This window comes from Cucurbita pepo, chromosome LG09 (assembly GCF_002806865.2).
Source record: "Cucurbita pepo subsp. pepo cultivar mu-cu-16 chromosome LG09, ASM280686v2, whole genome shotgun sequence".
In the NCBI taxonomy this organism is placed as follows: Eukaryota; Viridiplantae; Streptophyta; class Magnoliopsida; order Cucurbitales; family Cucurbitaceae; genus Cucurbita; species Cucurbita pepo.
Genome location: NC_036646.1, coordinates 1,122,860 through 1,141,392, shown reverse-complemented (window position 1 = coordinate 1,141,392; position 18,533 = coordinate 1,122,860). Strand labels below are relative to the sequence as shown.

Sequence of the window (18,533 nt, the reverse complement as noted above, 5' to 3'; positions counted from 1 at the left end):
CTTGAGCTATTATAAATGGTATTAGAGCTAGACACCGGGCAGTGTGCTAGCGAGGACACTGGACTCCTAAGGGGTGGATTGTGAGATCCCACATCGATTGGAGAGGGGAACGAAGCATTCCTTATAAGGATATGGAAAGCTCTCCCTAACAGACGCATTTGAAAACCGTGAGACTGATGTTGATGTGTAATTGGTCAAAACAGACAATATCTCTTAGCAATGAGCTTGCGCTGTTACAAATGGTATTAGAGCTAGACATTGGTGTGCTAGCAAGGACACTGGACTCCGAAGGAGGTGGATTGTGAGATCTCTCGATTAGAAAGAGGAACAAAACATTTCTTATAGGGATGTGGAAAGTTCTTCTTAACATACACTTTTTAAAATTGTGAGGTTGAATGGTGATATGTAACGGGTCAAAGCGGACAATAACTGCTAGCAGTGGGTTTGGATTGTTACAAATGGTATCAGAGCCGGACACGGAGCGGTGTGCTAGCAATGAATATATATATTTCTTTTGAACCAATCAATATCTAATCATTTTGAATTATTTATATCTTCATTGTGAAAAATAATTGTGGGAACGAAGCATCGATGAGATTACGGGAAATTTTCCGATAAAGTGTCTCCTTGGAACATAATATCCAATTGTTTGTTTATGATGATTATTTATTTATTTATAGTAATTATTTTGGATGTATGACATTGTGGAATAAACATGATTATTCTTGGATATTCAATTGCTTCTCTTGGATATAAATTAATTGTAATTAAAATCTCATATATAATTTATTTATTTACCCTTTTAGTTTCACTTTACAAAAAATCAAAATTAAATTGGACAATAAAAATAATTACGTAAGTCCAAATCAGAAGAAAAATTAGAACAAAATCAAAGACAGGTGAAGATGAGACGAATCTCTCCAAAAATGGTATAAAATAAAACAACAAACTAGTCAGTAATTTCCAGCGCTCACGTACATTTTAGCGTTGTTTGATTTTCCATTTTGTTCATCTTTTTGTTGAGCTTCAGAAATTCAATAGAAAACGGGAGAAATTTGCGGGAAAGTTTAGTGAGAAGGCATTTATTTAGTTGTTCGGGCTTAATTTTCTTCATTTTTAGCTCGTGATTCGCCACCTTCACTCCGCACCTCCATCATTTCTCATGTTTTCCCGTTTTTATCCGATTTCAAATAGCCCGTTAGCTGATGTTCATTGCCGATTGCCCGATTCAGCCTTTTTTGAGATTATATTCCCCGAGCTGAATCCATTTGCATGATCGCGACATTTTGATTTCCTGTAAGCTGTTTGTGTTCTTGGATTTTGAGTGGTCTTCTATCCCTGAACGATGATGCGAATCTGAAATCTCATGCGACAGAATGAGTTTTTTGAACGTGGAAATCGGTTCGGGCTTTGAATGAGGCAGCAATGTGGTGTTTAGCGGAGCAATGGAAGATAGATCTGAGAGTATACAGGTTAGGTGCGATAAGCTCCCAGGTCCTGTAATTCCGAGGACCCGTTTGCAGGTCTCGTTTGTTCGTATCTGCTTCAGCATTTTGGTTTGGACATTTTTGATCCAGATCGTTGCATTTGGGAAGCTATGGCATCCCCATTTTATATCCAATATAGCCAATCGGATTTCGCAAGTGACTGGGATTCCGCTCTCTCTTCACGTCGACGAGTCCATTCAATCGACGCCATTTCTTCCAGCTAGTTAGTTCCTTAACCTCAATCTGTCTTTCTCTTATTGGAGATGGTGGGATGTTTTTTCTTTGAAACTTTTAATTGTGACCTCTGGATAATTACGTTTGTTCCTGCTGTATGCGACGCTTTTATTTTCCTATGTCTCAATGTTTCAATGTGACAATGATGCATTCAAGGGTAGCCATAATTGAGTTTGGTTCATTATAGAATAGGATCGCTGAACTGCTCTGCTGGTGGATTTGTTTAGCTTAAGAGCATGCATTGTGGAGTGTTCTCAAACACCTCTTAGTTAGGAATCATCCAGGTTCATGTATATTTTAGGAATCACGAACCTGCACAATGATATGATATTGTCCACTTTGAGCATAAGCTCTCATGACTTTGCTTTTGGTTTCCCGAAAAGGCCTCATATCAATAGAGAGAGTGTTCCTTACCTGTAAACCTGCAATCTTTCTCTTAATTAGTCGATGTAGGACTACTCCTCTCAATAATTCTCAACAATCTTCCTTTCGAACAAAGTATACCATATAGCCTCCCCTTGATGCCTCCTTCTCTGGAGCTCTCGAACAACCTCCTCTTAATTGAGGCTCGACTCCTTTTCTGGAGCCCTCAAACAACGCACACCATTTGTTCGACATTTGAGTCACCTTTGACTACACCTTCGAGGCTCAAAATTTCTTTGTATGACACTTGAGAATTCTATTGGTATGACTAAGTTAAGGGCATGACTCTAGTTCCATGTTAAGATCGTGATCCTCTACAATGGTATGATACTGTCCGCTTTAAGCATAAGCTCTTATGGCTTTGCTTTTGGTTTCCCAAAAGGCCTCAGGAGATAATATTGCTTACTTATAAACCTATGATCTTTCTCTTAATTAGTCAACGTGGGACTACTCCTCTCAATAATCCTCAACAGTATATACTATATCTAATGTCAAAAAAATTTATCTAATGAACCAAGGTTATTTCATACTTCATAGAAGTGATATCCTGTTTCAAGCATTGCTATTATCATCCCTTTTAATTCATGGAATAAACTTTCCTTCATTGGCATCACTGTTGAACTACTTGGATTACTCATACATTCCACTTCAATCTCTAAAATTATCTTTTCGGCTATTTGCTTTGGGGAGAATTTGACTTAAAGATCTCAATTTGTGCAGGAAACTATTCAAGCAATGGTTATCTTCGAGTGTCCTGCAATGGAGGCTTAAATCAAATGCGTGCTGCGGTGTGCACTTTTTGACTTGCTATTTCTTTCCCCCATCTTCCTAATTTATGCCTATATTATTGTTTGTTCTTTTCCTTGAAAGGATGATATATTGGACTCATCTAATTAAGCGTTTCAGATCTGTGATATGGTGACCGTTGCTCGCCTTTTGAACTTGACATTGGTTGTTCCAGAACTGGATAAAGCATCTTTTTGGGCAGACCCTAGGTATATTCCTTTTCTTGCTTTCTGTAGCTCGGTTGCTTACTTTTACATAGACTTCAATATGTTAACGCTAAGCTCTCGTGCAGTAATTTTGATGACGTATTTAATGTGAGCCATTTTATCGAGTCACTGAGAGATGAAGTCCACATTATCAGAAGACTACCTAAAAAGTTCAATAGGAAACATGGGTTTACACAATTTGCCATGCCTCCTGTTAGCTGGTCAAATGAAAAATATTATTTAAAACAGGTTTGCATTATTTCTTCTAACGTGTACCCTAGTTTTTCATATTACTTATTAGATGCAAATCTAGGTCCCTTGGATGGTCAAATGATGAATCTGTGATATTACCAAGTTATATGTAGAAACCAATTGAGTGCAGCTTTGAGATTATTATCTTGTTGAGAGAATGTTAGGTCTGAATTGGCTAGGGAATACTTGTCTTTTCTCAAACCCAGTGAGGCCAACTGCCCCCCAAATTGGCATGTGAACTCACTTCTGTTCACTCTTAGAGAGTTTATACAGGCTAGGAAATAGGACTCTTTGAAGATTATTATTGACCTCCAAAATTTTCTGGAAGTATCATAACCTACCCTGTAAGAAGGTCTCCCAGTTACCAGATTCTTAGATTTGGCAATAGCAATTGATTTCCAAGGGTGTGAGATCCCACATTGGTTGGATAAGGGAACAAAACATTCCATATAATGGTGTGGAAACTTCTCCTTAGTAGACACGTTTTAGAACCGTGAGGCTGACGGCGATACGTAACGAGCCAAAGCAGACAATATCTGCTAGTGGTGGACTTGGGATTGGACTGTTACATATGGTATCAGAGCCAGGTGTGCCAACAAGGACGCTGGCCCCGGGGGGTGGATTGTGAGATCCTACATCGGTTGGAGAGGGGAATAAAACATTCATTACAAGGGTGTGGAAACTTCTCCCTAGTAGACACATTTTAAAACTGAGGCTGATGACGATGCGTAACGAGCCAAAGCAGACAATATATGCTAGCGGCGAGGTTGGACTGTTACAAAAGGCTAAAGGAGGAGCTTCTAATTCTTACGCATTTTTTCAAATTAAAAGAATATCACGGCAAAAGTTATATTAATTATGAAAGAAATATAATTTACTTGGCCATAAAGCCTTGACACAATTGAATACAAGGTGTTTTGAGTAGTACTTGAATGAGGGGGAAAAAAAAAAAAAGTATAGTATGAATATAAACTAAAAATAATACAAGGTGTTTTGAGCAGTACTTCAACAATAGAACCATCTTCTTATGCTCTTATTTATACTCTCTATTTTGCCTTTTGACTTCATAATCAATGCCTTAAAACCCATTGTGCAGATTCTTCCTCTCTTTAAGAAGCATAAGGTGTTGCATTTTAATAAAACAGATGCACGCTTGGCAAACAACGGAATCCCACTTTATCTACAGAAACTCAGGTGTCGTGTCAATTTCCAGGCACTGAAATTCTCTCCCCAGATTGAGACGCTGGGTTCTAAGTTAATTCGTCTACTTCAAGAAAAGGGACCTATTGTGGTCTTGCATTTGAGATACGAGATGGATATGCTGGCCTTTTCGGGTTGTACACATGGCTGTACAAAGGAAGAAGCTGATGAGCTCAAACGAATGAGGTTCGTAAATTTGAAAATTAAACGTCTGACTGAAGATTTTTCATTATTATTGTTCATATATGCCAAAATATTGTGGTGTACATGTACCTTTTAGTTTCTCTTCTGTCATTGTGGTTATACCAAGCTCTGATGGATGCTGCTTAGGTGAAATAGTAATCTATAGTTGAAATTTATCTAGATATGCATTCCCTTGGTGGAGGGAGAAAGAGATCTCGTCTGAAAAGAGGAGATCACAAGGTCTGTGTCCTCTGACCCCAGAGGAAACAGCACTGACTTTACAGGCCATGGGTTTTAACAAGGAGACACAGATATATATTGCTGCTGGTGAGGTTTATGGTAGTGAACGGAGACTTGCAGCTCTTAGGGCAGCCTTCCCACTGATTGTGAGTACCATCATTATATCTTGTGTTCAAAATTTCACCTTTTGATGTGATGCGACTGTCTATGAAGACAATTGGCTGAAACTTTTAATCTGCATGATTTCCCGGCAACCCTTTGTGAGAAAAAAGTGAAGCTGTCGTTGGACACTATCTAGTAGCCAAGAAAGCCATTTTTATGAATGTGAGATCCCACATCGGTTGGAGAGGAGAACGAAGCATTCCTTATAAGGGTGTGGAAACCTCTCCCTTGTAAATACTTTTTAAAATCGTGAGGCTGACGGCGATACGTAACAGGCCAAAGTGGACAATATCTGCTAGCGGTGTACTTGGGTTGTTACAAATGGTATCAGAACTAGACACTCAGCGGTGGGTCAACGAGGACGCTAGGCCCCCAAAGGGGGTGGATTGTGAGATCCCACATCGGTTGGAGAGGGGAACGAAGCATTTCTTATAAGGGTGTGTAAACCTCTCCCTATCAGATGCGTTCTAAAACCATGAGACTGATGGTGATAAGTAACGGGCCAAAGCGGACAATATCTGTTAGCGGCGGGCTTGGACTATTATAAATAGTATCAGAGCTAGACACCGAGAGATGTGCCAGCGAGGACGCTGAGCCTCCAAGGGGGGTGGATCATGAGATCACACATCGGTTGGAGAGGGGAACGAGAAGCATTCATTATAAAAGTGTGAAAACCTCTCCCTAACAGACGCGTTTTAAAATCGTGAGGCTGACGGCGATACGCAACAGGCTAAAGCGGCCAAAATAGTTTGGGATGTTACATCGAAACACTATTGTGAATGTTTTCTTCTCAGATTCATCACCTTACTGTATTTTAGGTGAAAAAGGAAACCTTGCTATCCCCAGAAGAATTGCATCTATTTCGGAATCATTCGTCGCAAATGGCAGCTTTAGATTTTATGGTATCTATAGCCAGTAACACTTTCATTCCTACCTATGATGGTAACATGGCAAGACTTGTTGAAGGTCACCGCAGGTGTGCCACGTCATTTCTCGGCGAACAATTATCGTTTTCTTCCAGTTGTATTATTTGTGGTCATAGAGTCTTTAATTTCGTCTTTAAATTCTACTTGAGGTTTTCAAAACTCTCCTGATTTAATTCATACTGCTCACAGATACCTGGGATTTAAGAGAACAATTACACTGGATAGGAAAAAACTGGTGGAATTACTGGATATGCATCAGAATGGTACACTTCCTTGGGATGCCTTTGCAGCTGCTGTAAGATCAGCTCACGAGCAAAGACAGGGACAACCAATGCAACGAAGAGTAAATCCAGACAAACCAAAGGAAGAACATTACTTTTATGCAAATCCTCATGAATGCTTCTGTGAGGGAACGAACTGCAACAGCTCACTAAGCCACAGTAACTCGAGCCAAGTACTTTGACTGCGACTGATCGAATCAAGAACCAAACTTCCATGGCGCCCCAGGGGGAATTTTCCGCTTCAATGTGGTGAGCAAACCTTCTCACTTTCATTGGACAGTGCCCGGTTTTGTCGATACTCAAGCCTGAAAGTTTTTATACAAAGCAATATAAATAAGATCTTCAGAACTCTCCCTTGGACATCCAAGCATATTTGTTCATAATTTATATGATTGTATTCAACTTCTATCCTGCCATAAAATGTTATCATTTGTATCAGATGTGAGATGTCAACAATTTTTCCAGATGTTAATACAGCTGATCGAGGTATGAGCTTTATGCTTGCTTCTAAACTCACTCAGTGAACCAGTTTTGCTTCTTTTCTCTAAAAACTTAAAGCAATCCCATGCTTTCCACTTCTCTGCTGTTTGATCTAACAGAAGTGATAATTACAAGTATAAAATGTTTAAATCCATAAACCCTCTGAGTCATTTTGTCGCCTTAGAAGGGTTAAGTTTCATCTATTTAGGTGTAGCGTGAGATCCCACATTAGTTAGAGAGGGGAACAAACCATTCCTTATAAGGGTGGGGACACCTCTTTCTAGTAGACACTCAAAGAGGATAATATCTGACAACATCTGCTAGCACTGAGCTTTGACTGTTACATTAGGATTTAATATCTTACTAATTACCTTGACAACCAAATGTAATAGAGTCAAACGGTAATTCCAAGAGAATAGTCGAGTAACAGCCCAAGTCCAGTCCACCCCTAGTAGATATTGTCCGTTTTAGCTAGTTGAATGGTTATTCCAAGAGAATAGTTGTGTAATAGTCCAAAGCCCACCACTAGTAAATATTGTCCACTAGGGAGAGGGAAAATATTGTCCACTAGGGAGAGGGAGAGATTTCCACACCCTTATAAAGAATGTTGCGTTTCTTTCTCCAACTGATGTGGGATCTCACAATCCACCCTCCTTGGAGGCCCAGTGTCGTTGCTGGCACACCGCCCAATCCTGGCTCTGATACCATTTGTAACATCGTTGCTGGCACACTGCCCAATCCTGGCTCTGATACCATTTGTAACATCTCAAGCCCACCGCTAGCAGATGAAAACCAACATCCACCCTTACGCCTTAACATGACTATTAATGGCTGATTATTCAATTCACACTGTGTGTACTTACCTTGATAACTATTGACAAATATGGCTGGTTACCCGATTCACACAGCGTGTAACCCTTACCTTGATAACCATTTTCTACAATCACCCCGTATAGAGACAAATAGTGGCTGGTTACCTAATTCACACCGCTGGGTTGCCATTTTCGAGATGGGAGCTAGCTGGGTTGGAGGAAACTCATATGGCTGTGGTGAAGGAGTGATATGTTACAAGTTTTCAAAGAATTACACTCTTACTAGCCAATTATTACTTAGTTACAGGTGATAGCTGTAGATATATCGGCTGTGATTATGTCATACTGAGACAAGAATCGACCTTTTCTTGAATAATATCTTTTGCTGACTTTATTTTTCTTCCCCATGAAGGTAGTAACGGTTCAATTATGCAGTTTGGCCGTAGAAGTTGAATGAGGAGAAAAGCATGAAGCTTATTGGAGAGCAGAATCAGGTAAATGTGAAAACATTAAAGAGTAACAAAATTCAAATTTACTGTAGCTCTGTATCTGTAATTTTCCAGGAAACTTCTAGTCTTCACTAGAAAGAATGAGCCCAGGATTTCGTCAGAACCGTACAAAAAGGAAAGCAGCCATTGGTCTAAACTCACTGCTCTGGTTCAAAGGACATAGTCAATGTTCTACACAGTCAATCAGTGAAAAGTATGCAGGGTTTGATTTTATCAGTTTTTGTTGTTGAAACAATTGGCCACAACTCTGCGTTATGTCAATGAATGGGTGGGATGAAAAAAGATAGGCTATTCGTTAATTTTGCCGATGCCCTAACGGATTTATGGATAGATAGTCAAAGTGGGCAAATCAAGTGTCTCAGTCATCTGTTCTACGTCATTGTCTTATCGACTATTCATCCAGTATTCTATGTTGTTCTTTTAGGTTTAATCTAGCAAGTGTCTCAGTCATCTGTTCTATATCACTACCGTATTGATTATTCATGTTAGCATTATCACTTTTGATATCTCTAAGTGTTGTCACCAAAAACCTTTTCCGATTGATAGAATGTCCTGCTACTGGCACTTGAAAAATCAGCTTTAAAGGTCTCGTCGATCACTTGAGCACTGATACATTTTCGGTGCCGTGGAGCTAGACTAGTGAGCTATTAAATAAGGGATTCCTTAGGGACCTTAATGTACAATCTAGGATGTTTTTCCCTCTCAACTTTGGATCTCAGCACTCCAAAAGTCTGTCTATGCAAGTGATCTAGGCCTGTATTCGAATTTCCCTAGAATTGGTATGTCACTACCTAATCGATTATTCATCCAGTATTCTACATTGTTCTTTCAAAATTAACATAGACAAGTGTTTTAGTCATCTATCCTATGTTATTGCTACGTTGTTCTTTCAGACTTCATTTAGGCAAGTATCTTGGTTATCTGTCCTACGTCACTACCCTGTCGACTATTCATCCAATATTTTACGTTGTTCTTTCAAACTTGATCTAGGCAAGTGTCTCAGTCATCTGTGCGTCACTGTCCTATCGACTATTCATCCAATATTCGATATTGTTTTTTTTAAACTTAAACGAAATAAGTGTCTCAATCATTTATTCTACGTTACCACTCTATCGACTTCCAACATTCTAGCGGATTTCTACCTCTGTAAATCAAGTTTTTATTTTTTATTTTTAATTTTAAATTATCCAAAAAGAAATATTATTATTTGGTGTGCAAGTGCGTATTAAATAAAGCCGCCGAGAGCTTTGAAACAACGACCATAGCGACGACCACTGAATATTTGAAGACTTTGGTCCAATTTATTAATTTAAAAACTATGCATTGAAATTACTCTAATTTCGATACTGTTGACCATATTAGGTCTTCTATTAATATTCTTTTCAACCACGTGATTAAACAAATATTTCTTTTACCTTATATTATAATTTTTTTCCTTATAAAATTTAATAATGTCTCTAATTCTAAATTGTCACAATATGTACTACATTTTTATTATATCTAGCATGGAATCTCAAGATCATAATCTTTTATTAATTAATTAATTATTATTATTTTTTCTTCTTAAATAATATTTTCTAATTTTCACGATTAAAAGGTTTCTTCTAATTAAATAAATAGTGGATATAATTTGATAAAAATTATTTATTACTTACAAATTACAATTAATTTTTAATATCTACGTTCAAGGTTAGATATTTATATTAATTTGAAATTTGACTAAAAATACGTCTGACTTTTTATCAAAGATATTATTTTCGGCTTGACAATTCATAGAATTAATAATTTTTGAAAAAAAAAATAGTCAGATAAATTATATTTACGTCTTTAGACCAAAATCATTGCATTAGTTTAAATATTAATCATTATTTTATATAGGCTAAATTAATAAAAATATCTCTAAACTTCGCATAGTTCACTCTTAAACTTTCGAAAATTTTAATAATATTTTTATTTATATTTTATTTAAAAAGTCCCTGTTAGTATTGTTGGACGATAAAAGTTCCACGTGGGCTAATACTATCTCTTTTGGCACGAGACCTTGGGGAAACGCAAAGCAAAGCCACAAGAGCTTATGCTCAAAGTGGACAATATCATACCATTGTGGAAAGTCGTGTTCGTCTAACACGTTTTACATGTCATATATTGAGGGTAAAAACGTTTTCAATATATTTTTTTATATTAAGGTTAAGGATACTAATAATACTTTTAAAATTTTATGAGTATTTTTTAAACACAATACAAACGTTAAGGGTATTTTTGAACTTTTGTAAGAAGTTGAATAACCTTAATAATAGTTTTTAAAGTTTTTTTAGATATTTTTTTTTTAATTTAAAGATTTCGTTAGTACAAATATCACCATGTTTTTAAATAATATTTATGGATATTTACGTGGGAGTGAAATACGAGTGTCATGGATGACGTCAGCATCATTATTATAATTATTTAAAAAGGGGCCACTTTTATAAATGAATTTAATATTAATGAGTGATTAAAATAATAAAATGTGATAATCTCATAGTTATGAACCGATCAACACGCCCACATTTCATTAATTTAATTGTAAATAAGATAAAGTTAATTGAAATTACGAAAATTAGTAGTAAACTTTAATTAAAGTCTATAATTTAATACACATTTTCACACTTAGGAGGATTATAAATATGCAAAATAAATAAATAAATAAATAAATAAATAAATAAATAAATAAATAAGGGCTTATTGGTTGAAATAAATAAACAAAAAGTTGAAACCATTTCAAACAAAGTGGTTGAAATAAATTATTGTAACTTTATATTTGGCTAAGCTTTTGGAAAATGCCAGACAATCTTTCTGTTTGGCACAAAATTGACCGAAAATTAATTATTATTATTATTTTTTACAAAATAATTATAAAATTAATAATTAAATTATACAACTAATTATTATTATTATTTACCTTATTTATATACATAATATGGATATTTATAGATATTTTAATGCTTAAAAAAAAATCATATTGCTGTGACATTTTATTAATTTTTTTTTTTTTTTTTAAATTCTGTCAATTACCGGTTAGAAAAGAGCAATTTTACTAGTCAAATCATTCAACCTGGTTGATCGAAATAAACGACTAGGTTCGTTGGATTGATTATAATTGATTTAGTAAGCTTTTCAAATGTTATCGTTCACCCTCGAGTTAAGCATGATATAGTGATATTTGACCATATATAATAGACAGCACACTAATTATTATTTTAATACCAATGACTGGATCTAATCTTCCGTTAGAACGAACAAAAATTAGTTAATTTAATCTAAATTATGTTGGGAATTCTATCTATATTAGGATTTATTACTATGTTTAATGTTAATCATATTTATGGAAAAAAAATTATGGGTAATTAAAGGAAGACTTGGTCAATGTTATTATTATTATTTTATTATTATTATTTTTGGTCTAAAACTTGAAGCCCGAGGAAAGATACGGTTTCCAGATATCTTTCCTAGATTTTATTGGCGTGACAGTCAATTTGGTGAAGTGCGCATGTTCAAAAATTGATTCTTATAAGTCTTTGTTTAATTAAATATTGAATCACTTTCATTAACGAATATCAACGATTTATCTAATTGACATTCCGTACGTGTGAATGAGTTTTTTTTTTAAACCAAAAAGTTCACGTGCGACCAAACCCACCATTAGTAGATATTGTGTTATTTAAATTTTTATTTAGAGGGGTTTTTCTCAAAATTTTAAAACACTGTCTACAACCGAGAGGTTTACACTCTCTTATAAAGAATGTTTTATTCTATTTTTTCAACTGATGTGAGATTTCATACACGAATAAATAGAAAGTTTGATTTATATTGTATTTTACTTGAATTGCTTTATCTATCCTCTCGAGTTACTTATAGGTACTTTGAATTAGTTATGTGACAGAGGGCTCTTACTAAAGAATTAGTTGCATGGTTTAGTAGTTATTAATTACGGAATGAAGATTTTTTAATTTATATTCTATATTTATTAAGATACAACCACGCTGTGACAATCTTATTGAACAACTTATTAACATATTAAATTGAGCCATTATAATTAGAGATGTCTATGGAGTCGACGGAAGCTGGGAAGCCTTCCCTATCTCCACTCTTATTTCATTCTCCTACAATCTATTTGTCTCTACGGGATTAGAGTAAAGATTCGAAAATTTGAAGGATTGAGTCTTTACGAAGATTTTTTCTTTTATATATATACTAAATATTTAATTTTTTTAATAGATAATTACGTTTTAAAAAAATATAAAATATTAATAATATTTCACGTCATTTTTTAAAATTCAAATTTTAATTGTTAATTTTTTAATTAAAATGGGTTCTCTTTTCCTAATCTCATCAACTCATCCTAACCTCATTAGGTTGGCCGACCAACCCAAGAGAAGTAAATGTAATGTTCTAATTATATATATATATAAAGTGAGATGAGAATAGCGAGTCAGACGAAGATGGGAACGTGGAACATAATCTTCTGAGAGTTGGGTTGAGATGAAAATGTGGAATATAATCCTAAAAAGAGTCAGAGACGAGAATGTGGAATATAACCTTACCTGAATTCGGCAGAAATGAGAACGTGGAATATGATATTGTCTCCAGCTCCATTTAACTAAAAGAGAAAAATCTCTTCGTACTCTTTCCCTCGTTCTTCTCACGAATTATTGTCAGATCCAACCTACGAATTAAACGGACATTAAATTGTAGTAAATTTCAGACAAGAAAACAAATCGAAATTGAGAAGAAGAAGAAAAAAAAAATGTTTATCACGTTATGTAAGGCAGTGAAGTGAGGAAAACATCATTTATGTCCACTGTTTAAGTTTGAAATTTCACACACAGTCAAACAATGAATTAAATGCCAAGGAACAACACGGACTCCCTTTTGAAATGTCTCTTTCATATTTGGAATCATTCACATATAAATACCCCAAAATCGCGATTAAAAAACGCATCACATTTTTATTCTGTTCTTATGATCATCTAAAATCATCACCAAAATGAAATTCGGCAAACAATTTACCGCTCAAATGGTTCCCGAATGGCGCCAAGCTTACATGGATTACGATTTTCTCAAGTCCCTTTTGAAGCAAATCGATACCTTCAACAAAACCCACGCCAAAAATCACCCCCCGAGCCACCCCGGCCAGCTCAAAAGGGCTCTGACGCTCTACAGGGCGTTCAGTGGGCTGACACTCCGCCGCAGCCACAGCCATGGGCTTGCCAGTCCTGGGTCGCCGCCGGATGCAGAGGAGCAGACGATTCTGGTGAACTCGGTGAACAGAGACGGGACGAAGAAGTACCGGACGACGTTTTTGATGGCGGATGAGGAGGGCGGCGAGTATGAGCTGGTGTACTTCCGGTCGTTGGATAGGGAGTTTAATAAAGTGGATAAGTTTTACAGGTCGAAAGTGGAGGAAGTTATGAAGGAAGCGAGTGTTTTGAATAAGCAAATGGATGCTTTGATTGCTTTCAGAATTAAAGTGGAGAATCCTAAGGGTGTTTGGGATTTCTCCGGCGACCGGTCGGAGGAGATTACAAGGCTAGCCACTGATATTGCGGTTTCCACGGCGGCCTTGTCTTCTTCAACTCCTTCCGGGGTCCGAGCTAGCAGTAAGTTCATAGATTAAGTGTACTATTATGGAGAGACGTGATTCTTAAAATGAGTGTTCTTCTATTGTTGAACAGGACGAGTTCATATAACGATGGACGCTATTGAGGAAGGGGAAGGCGGGTCGAGCCATAACAATAATTTTAAACCGGAGAACGAGTCGAAGGTCGAGAAGGGAGAGGAAAAGTCCAATGGGGAAGAAGAGAAGGAAACAAAGATGAGAGCCAACAGGCCACCTCCATTGGAGCTGCTTGATCGTGTGAAATTGAACACGACAGTAGAGACTCCAAGATCAACAATTAAAGGGCTTTTGAACTTTCCCAAGAACTCAGAACTTCAATTTAACAAAGAAAATCTTAACAAAATTGAGAATCAACTCAGAAAGGCTTTTGTTGTGTTCTACCACAAGCTTAGACTGCTGAAGAGCTTCAGGTGATTAATTGGATGCATTTTTTGGTGTTTTTTTTTTTTTTTTTTTTTTTTTTTTTTTTTTTTTTTTTTTTTTTTTTTTTTTTTTTTTTTTTNTGAATACTTTGGCATTTTCGAAGATAATGAAGAAATATGATAAGGTAATGATTGTGTTTTTTGAAGAGATTGAGGTTAAAAGGGTATGGTTTTTGAGGTAAGATTGTTTGAAAATGGTGGATGCAGATTACTTCAAGAGATGCTGGAAAGGCTTACATGAAGATGGTGGACAGCTCTTACCTTGGGAGTTCTGATGAGGTTAGGATTGTTTATTATTAATTATACTCGCCCTACAATAAACATTTACGACTCAATTTTGAGATCTCACATCGGTTGGAAAGAGAAATGAAGCATTTCTTATAAGGGTGTGGAGGTTGACGTCGATTCGTAACCTGTTACAAATGATATTAGAGCCAAATCACTGGGTCGTATGCCAGTGAGGACGCTGGGGCATTTTAAAATAGTGAGGCTGACGTAGATACGTAAGGAATCAAAGCGGACAATATTTGCCAGTAGTAGGATCAGGCTATTATATTATAAATGGTATTAGAGCCAAGTCACTGGGTTGTGTGCCAATGAGGACATGGGGGTACTCTGGGTTGTGTGCCAATGAGGATATGGGGGTAGATCGTGACATCATTGGGAGATTGTAGATTGTGACATCATTGGGGGTAGATTGTGACATCTCGTATCAGTTAGAGAGGGAACGAAACATTCCTTATAAGGATGTGGAAACTTCTCCCTTACATATGCATTTTAAAACTGTGAGGTTGACAACAATACATAACGTAACGGGTCAAAATGGACAATATCTGCGAGCAATGAGGTTGAGTTGTTATATAAATAATCGAAAAATAATGAACATAGCTTGAATACTTTCTTGACATTAATGGCATTGAATAATCAGGTTTCCAAGTTAATGGAGAGGGTGGAAGCTACATTTATCAAACACTTCTGCAATGCTAATCGAACCAAAGGAATGAATATCTTGAGACCCAAAGCAAAGAAAGAAAGGCATAGAACAACATTTTCAGTTGGTAAACAGACATTCTTGACACATTTGCAAGACTCTTCATTCATGTTTTGAACTTTGGCTGATCAATTTTAGAACAAAATTTTCAGGTTTCTTTGCTGGCTGCACCATAGCTCTTATCGTCGCCCTCATTTTCATTACACGAGCACGGCATATAATCGACCGAGAAGGCCACTCCCAGTATATGGATACCATGTTTCCTCTTTACAGGTAACTTAAAACAGAGAAACAGAACCATTACAAATCAGATCAGATCAAATCAACTCAACTCTAACTCATTCTTCTGCTTGTTTAATGCAGCTTGTTTGGATTCGTTGTCTTGCACTTGCTAATGTATGCAGCAAACATATACTTTTGGAGGAGATACCAAGTGAATTATTCATTCATCTTTGGTTTCAAACAAGGCACTGAGTTGGCGTACCGTGACGTTTTGCTTCCCAGTTTTGCCGTGGCGACTCTTGCTTTAGCCTGTGTTCTTTCCAATCTTGACATGGAGATGGACCCTGAAACCAAGCCATATCAAGCAGTGACTGAACTTCTACCTTTAGTTTTGCTTCTTGTAAGATTATTCTCACATAAACCAACTCATCTGGCCATAAACCCAATAATTTGTAGCTAAAAGTCTAGCGTTTTACCCTGCTTGCAGGTTGTGGTTGCAGTCTTCTTGTGTCCATTCAACATCCTATATCGCTCGAGTCGCGTCTTCTGCTTAAAAACTCTGTACCGCTGCATATGTGCTCCCCTCTACATGGTAAGAAAGATGGGAATAGTCTTTTCAAGTTAGAAAATATAGCAAAACAATTGTAAGGATAGAGATTTGACCTTTCGACTTAGCTCTAATTTTGGATACTTTTCGTCCTCTGCAGGTCGTCTTCGCTGATTTTTTCTTGGCAGATCAGTTCACGAGCCAGGTTAGTAACACAAAAGGTTCTTCAGTTCAAGAAATTACCTGCATAGTACATCCTCAAACAATTACTTCGAATCGATTCAGGTGCAAGCACTTCGTAGCTTGGAATTCTACATTTGCCATTACGGTTGGGGAGATTACAAACATCGACAAAACACTTGTAGAGAGAACACTGTATTCAACACGTTCAGTTTCATCATTGCTGTTATTCCATATTGGTCACGTCTTCTTCAGGTTTGAATCTCGTCATCGAACTTTTCAGCTCCATCTAAGTAAGACAGGTGAAAGTTATAACACTAACACAAATTTTTGTTGGTTTCGTACTTACAGTGTCTCAGGCGACTGTACGAGGAGAAAGATGTAATGCAGGGATACAATGGACTGAAGTACTTCTTGACCATTGTAGCTGTTTGCTTGAGGACAGCTTACAATCTGAACAAGGGAGTATTAACTTGGAAAGTTCTAGCCGCAGTTTTCTCGGCTGTGGCTGCCATTATATGCACGTATTGGGACATCGTAATGGACTGGGGCCTCCTGCAGCGGAATTCCAAGAACCGCTGGTTGAGAGACAAGCTACTTGTTGGTCACAACAGTGTGTATTTTGTAGCAATGGTGAGTTTCTCATACGGTTTCACTGCTAAAAACAAGTAAGGGTCAATACTCTGGACACTTTTTCTAGTAATCTAAACAAGCTGTGGATATCAAATGCAGGGCTTGAATGTTTTGCTGCGGTTTGCTTGGCTGCAAACCGTGTTGGATTTCCAGTTCTCCTTCCTGCACACACAAGGTTTGATTACAATAGTTGCCAGCCTCGAGATCATTCGTCGTGGCATATGGAATTTCTTCAGGTACGACTACGACAATTCTATTATTTTAGGTTCTTTCCTCGAACTGCCTGCAAAAAACATACAGCTCTTTTGGAAACCTCAAATGGTTAGTTGACTAATCTATTTACCCTTTTGGATTAGGCTGGAGAACGAGCATCTGAACAATGTTGGGAAGTACCGTGCATTTAAATCTGTACCGCTGCCTTTCAACTATGATGAAGATGATGACAAAGATGATTAAAATTTTCTGGACAGCATTCTTTCAACATATGCAGTTCAAATGTTTCTAAATGTTCAACAATTTTTTTACAGTATATATCAAATACACATCATTGCAATATCATCTCGACTCTACTTTTCTCATGATTCCTCTATCCGAATGGAATTGGTTTAAAAAAAACGAACAATCAAAGGGTGAATGTTCTCATGCACTTCCCTCTGGTTTTAGTTGCATACGAAAAATAGTTTGGACGAAAACAAACAAAACTAAGTTCTACTCTAAGGATATCCTTCGCACTTCCCAGACGCCTTTGTGCTTAAACATAATGAACAATATGCACCCCATCTTGTTCTTTCACCTCGAACGACCTCAAGAATGGTGTTTACCATCTATAATACTACTAGAAAGACACTGGCAGACACTGCTATTTATTCTAGTAGGAAGATGGAGAAAATGCCAATGCAATTACACTATTGTAAATGAGAAAGGTTAAGTTTCAGAAACTGGAAATTGCAATAAAGAGATATGTGAAGCCTAAAGAGTGATCAGTCTTACATTAATAGAGGTCAAGTGATCAGCTCAGCAATACCAAGTTTATGCACGGCCCCGTAGAATATGTAGACACTAGCGGGATCTGTACTCTGCAGCTGAAATGAAAACCAAGTCTTGTTACGCACACAAGCACATACGTGAGTTCGAAAGCCTTCATCCGTCTCAAACCATCCTTAAAGTTAGCATAAGATGGACCTGAAGGGTAATGCACTTGCACTTAGCTTCAGTGTACATCTGAAATGTAATATTGGATTGAAATGCATCAAAGCAAACTCCAATTATGACACACTTCCTGGCATTCGTGGGGTGGCTGTATTGATCCATCTCATTTATATCAACCTCGTATATCTAAAGAATTAACACGAGAGTATTCCAGCGTAGATATCTTTTCTGAACGATCAGGAAAGTCTCCAATCCTATAACTGTCAATTGGCAGCATTTACACAACAAATAGTACTGGTTCTATTCGAATTAAACATAATTCTTCTTGATATACTTCACAGTGACAACCTAATTGACAAATATCAAATTATGTAACTAAACATACAAGGTTCAAATCGTTCTTAATGTTGGAAAAAGAAGGGAAGTTCTTGTTCAAGCTTTCCCTGATGTTAATGTAATGCTGACTTATAAGGTCCAAATATTTTGCCATCACGGAATGATCGTTAATTTTCCTTCAGTCATACAGTTTTGATGGCAAGGAGGGTAACTTGA

General features: G+C 36.8%; 2 protein-coding genes and 1 long non-coding RNA gene across 3 annotated transcripts; 2 read left to right on the top strand and 1 right to left on the bottom strand.

Annotated features, from left to right (window-relative positions):
• Positions 1-923: 923 nt before the first annotated feature.
• Positions 924-6,896, top strand: LOC111802399 (O-fucosyltransferase 3-like). Its single transcript, XM_023686747.1, has 8 exons — positions 924-1,710; positions 2,865-2,932; positions 3,051-3,139; positions 3,223-3,385; positions 4,485-4,774; positions 4,953-5,157; positions 5,992-6,149; positions 6,289-6,896. Exons 1-8 carry the CDS (start codon positions 1,446-1,448, stop codon positions 6,560-6,562), a joined length of 1,512 nt encoding a protein of 503 aa, XP_023542515.1. The 5' UTR covers positions 924-1,445; the 3' UTR covers positions 6,563-6,896.
• Positions 6,897-13,179: 6,283 nt separating this feature from the next.
• LOC111802411 (phosphate transporter PHO1 homolog 3-like) lies at positions 13,180-17,436 on the top strand. The gene is made up of 13 exons (XM_023686761.1): positions 13,180-13,817; positions 13,893-14,247; positions 14,336-14,384; positions 14,467-14,538; positions 15,188-15,317; positions 15,403-15,523; positions 15,614-15,872; positions 15,960-16,064; positions 16,180-16,224; positions 16,305-16,454; positions 16,551-16,832; positions 16,932-17,068; positions 17,189-17,436. Exons 1-13 carry the CDS (start codon positions 13,205-13,207, stop codon positions 17,286-17,288), a joined length of 2,418 nt encoding a protein of 805 aa, XP_023542529.1. The 5' UTR covers positions 13,180-13,204; the 3' UTR covers positions 17,289-17,436.
• LOC111802413 lies at positions 15,725-16,257 on the bottom strand. The gene is made up of 3 exons (XR_002816256.1): positions 16,136-16,257; positions 15,949-16,057; positions 15,725-15,816 (listed from the first exon to the last, which is right to left on the bottom strand). It is a non-coding gene; the product is annotated as an uncharacterized LOC111802413 (long non-coding RNA).
• Positions 17,437-18,533: the final 1,097 nt, after the last annotated feature.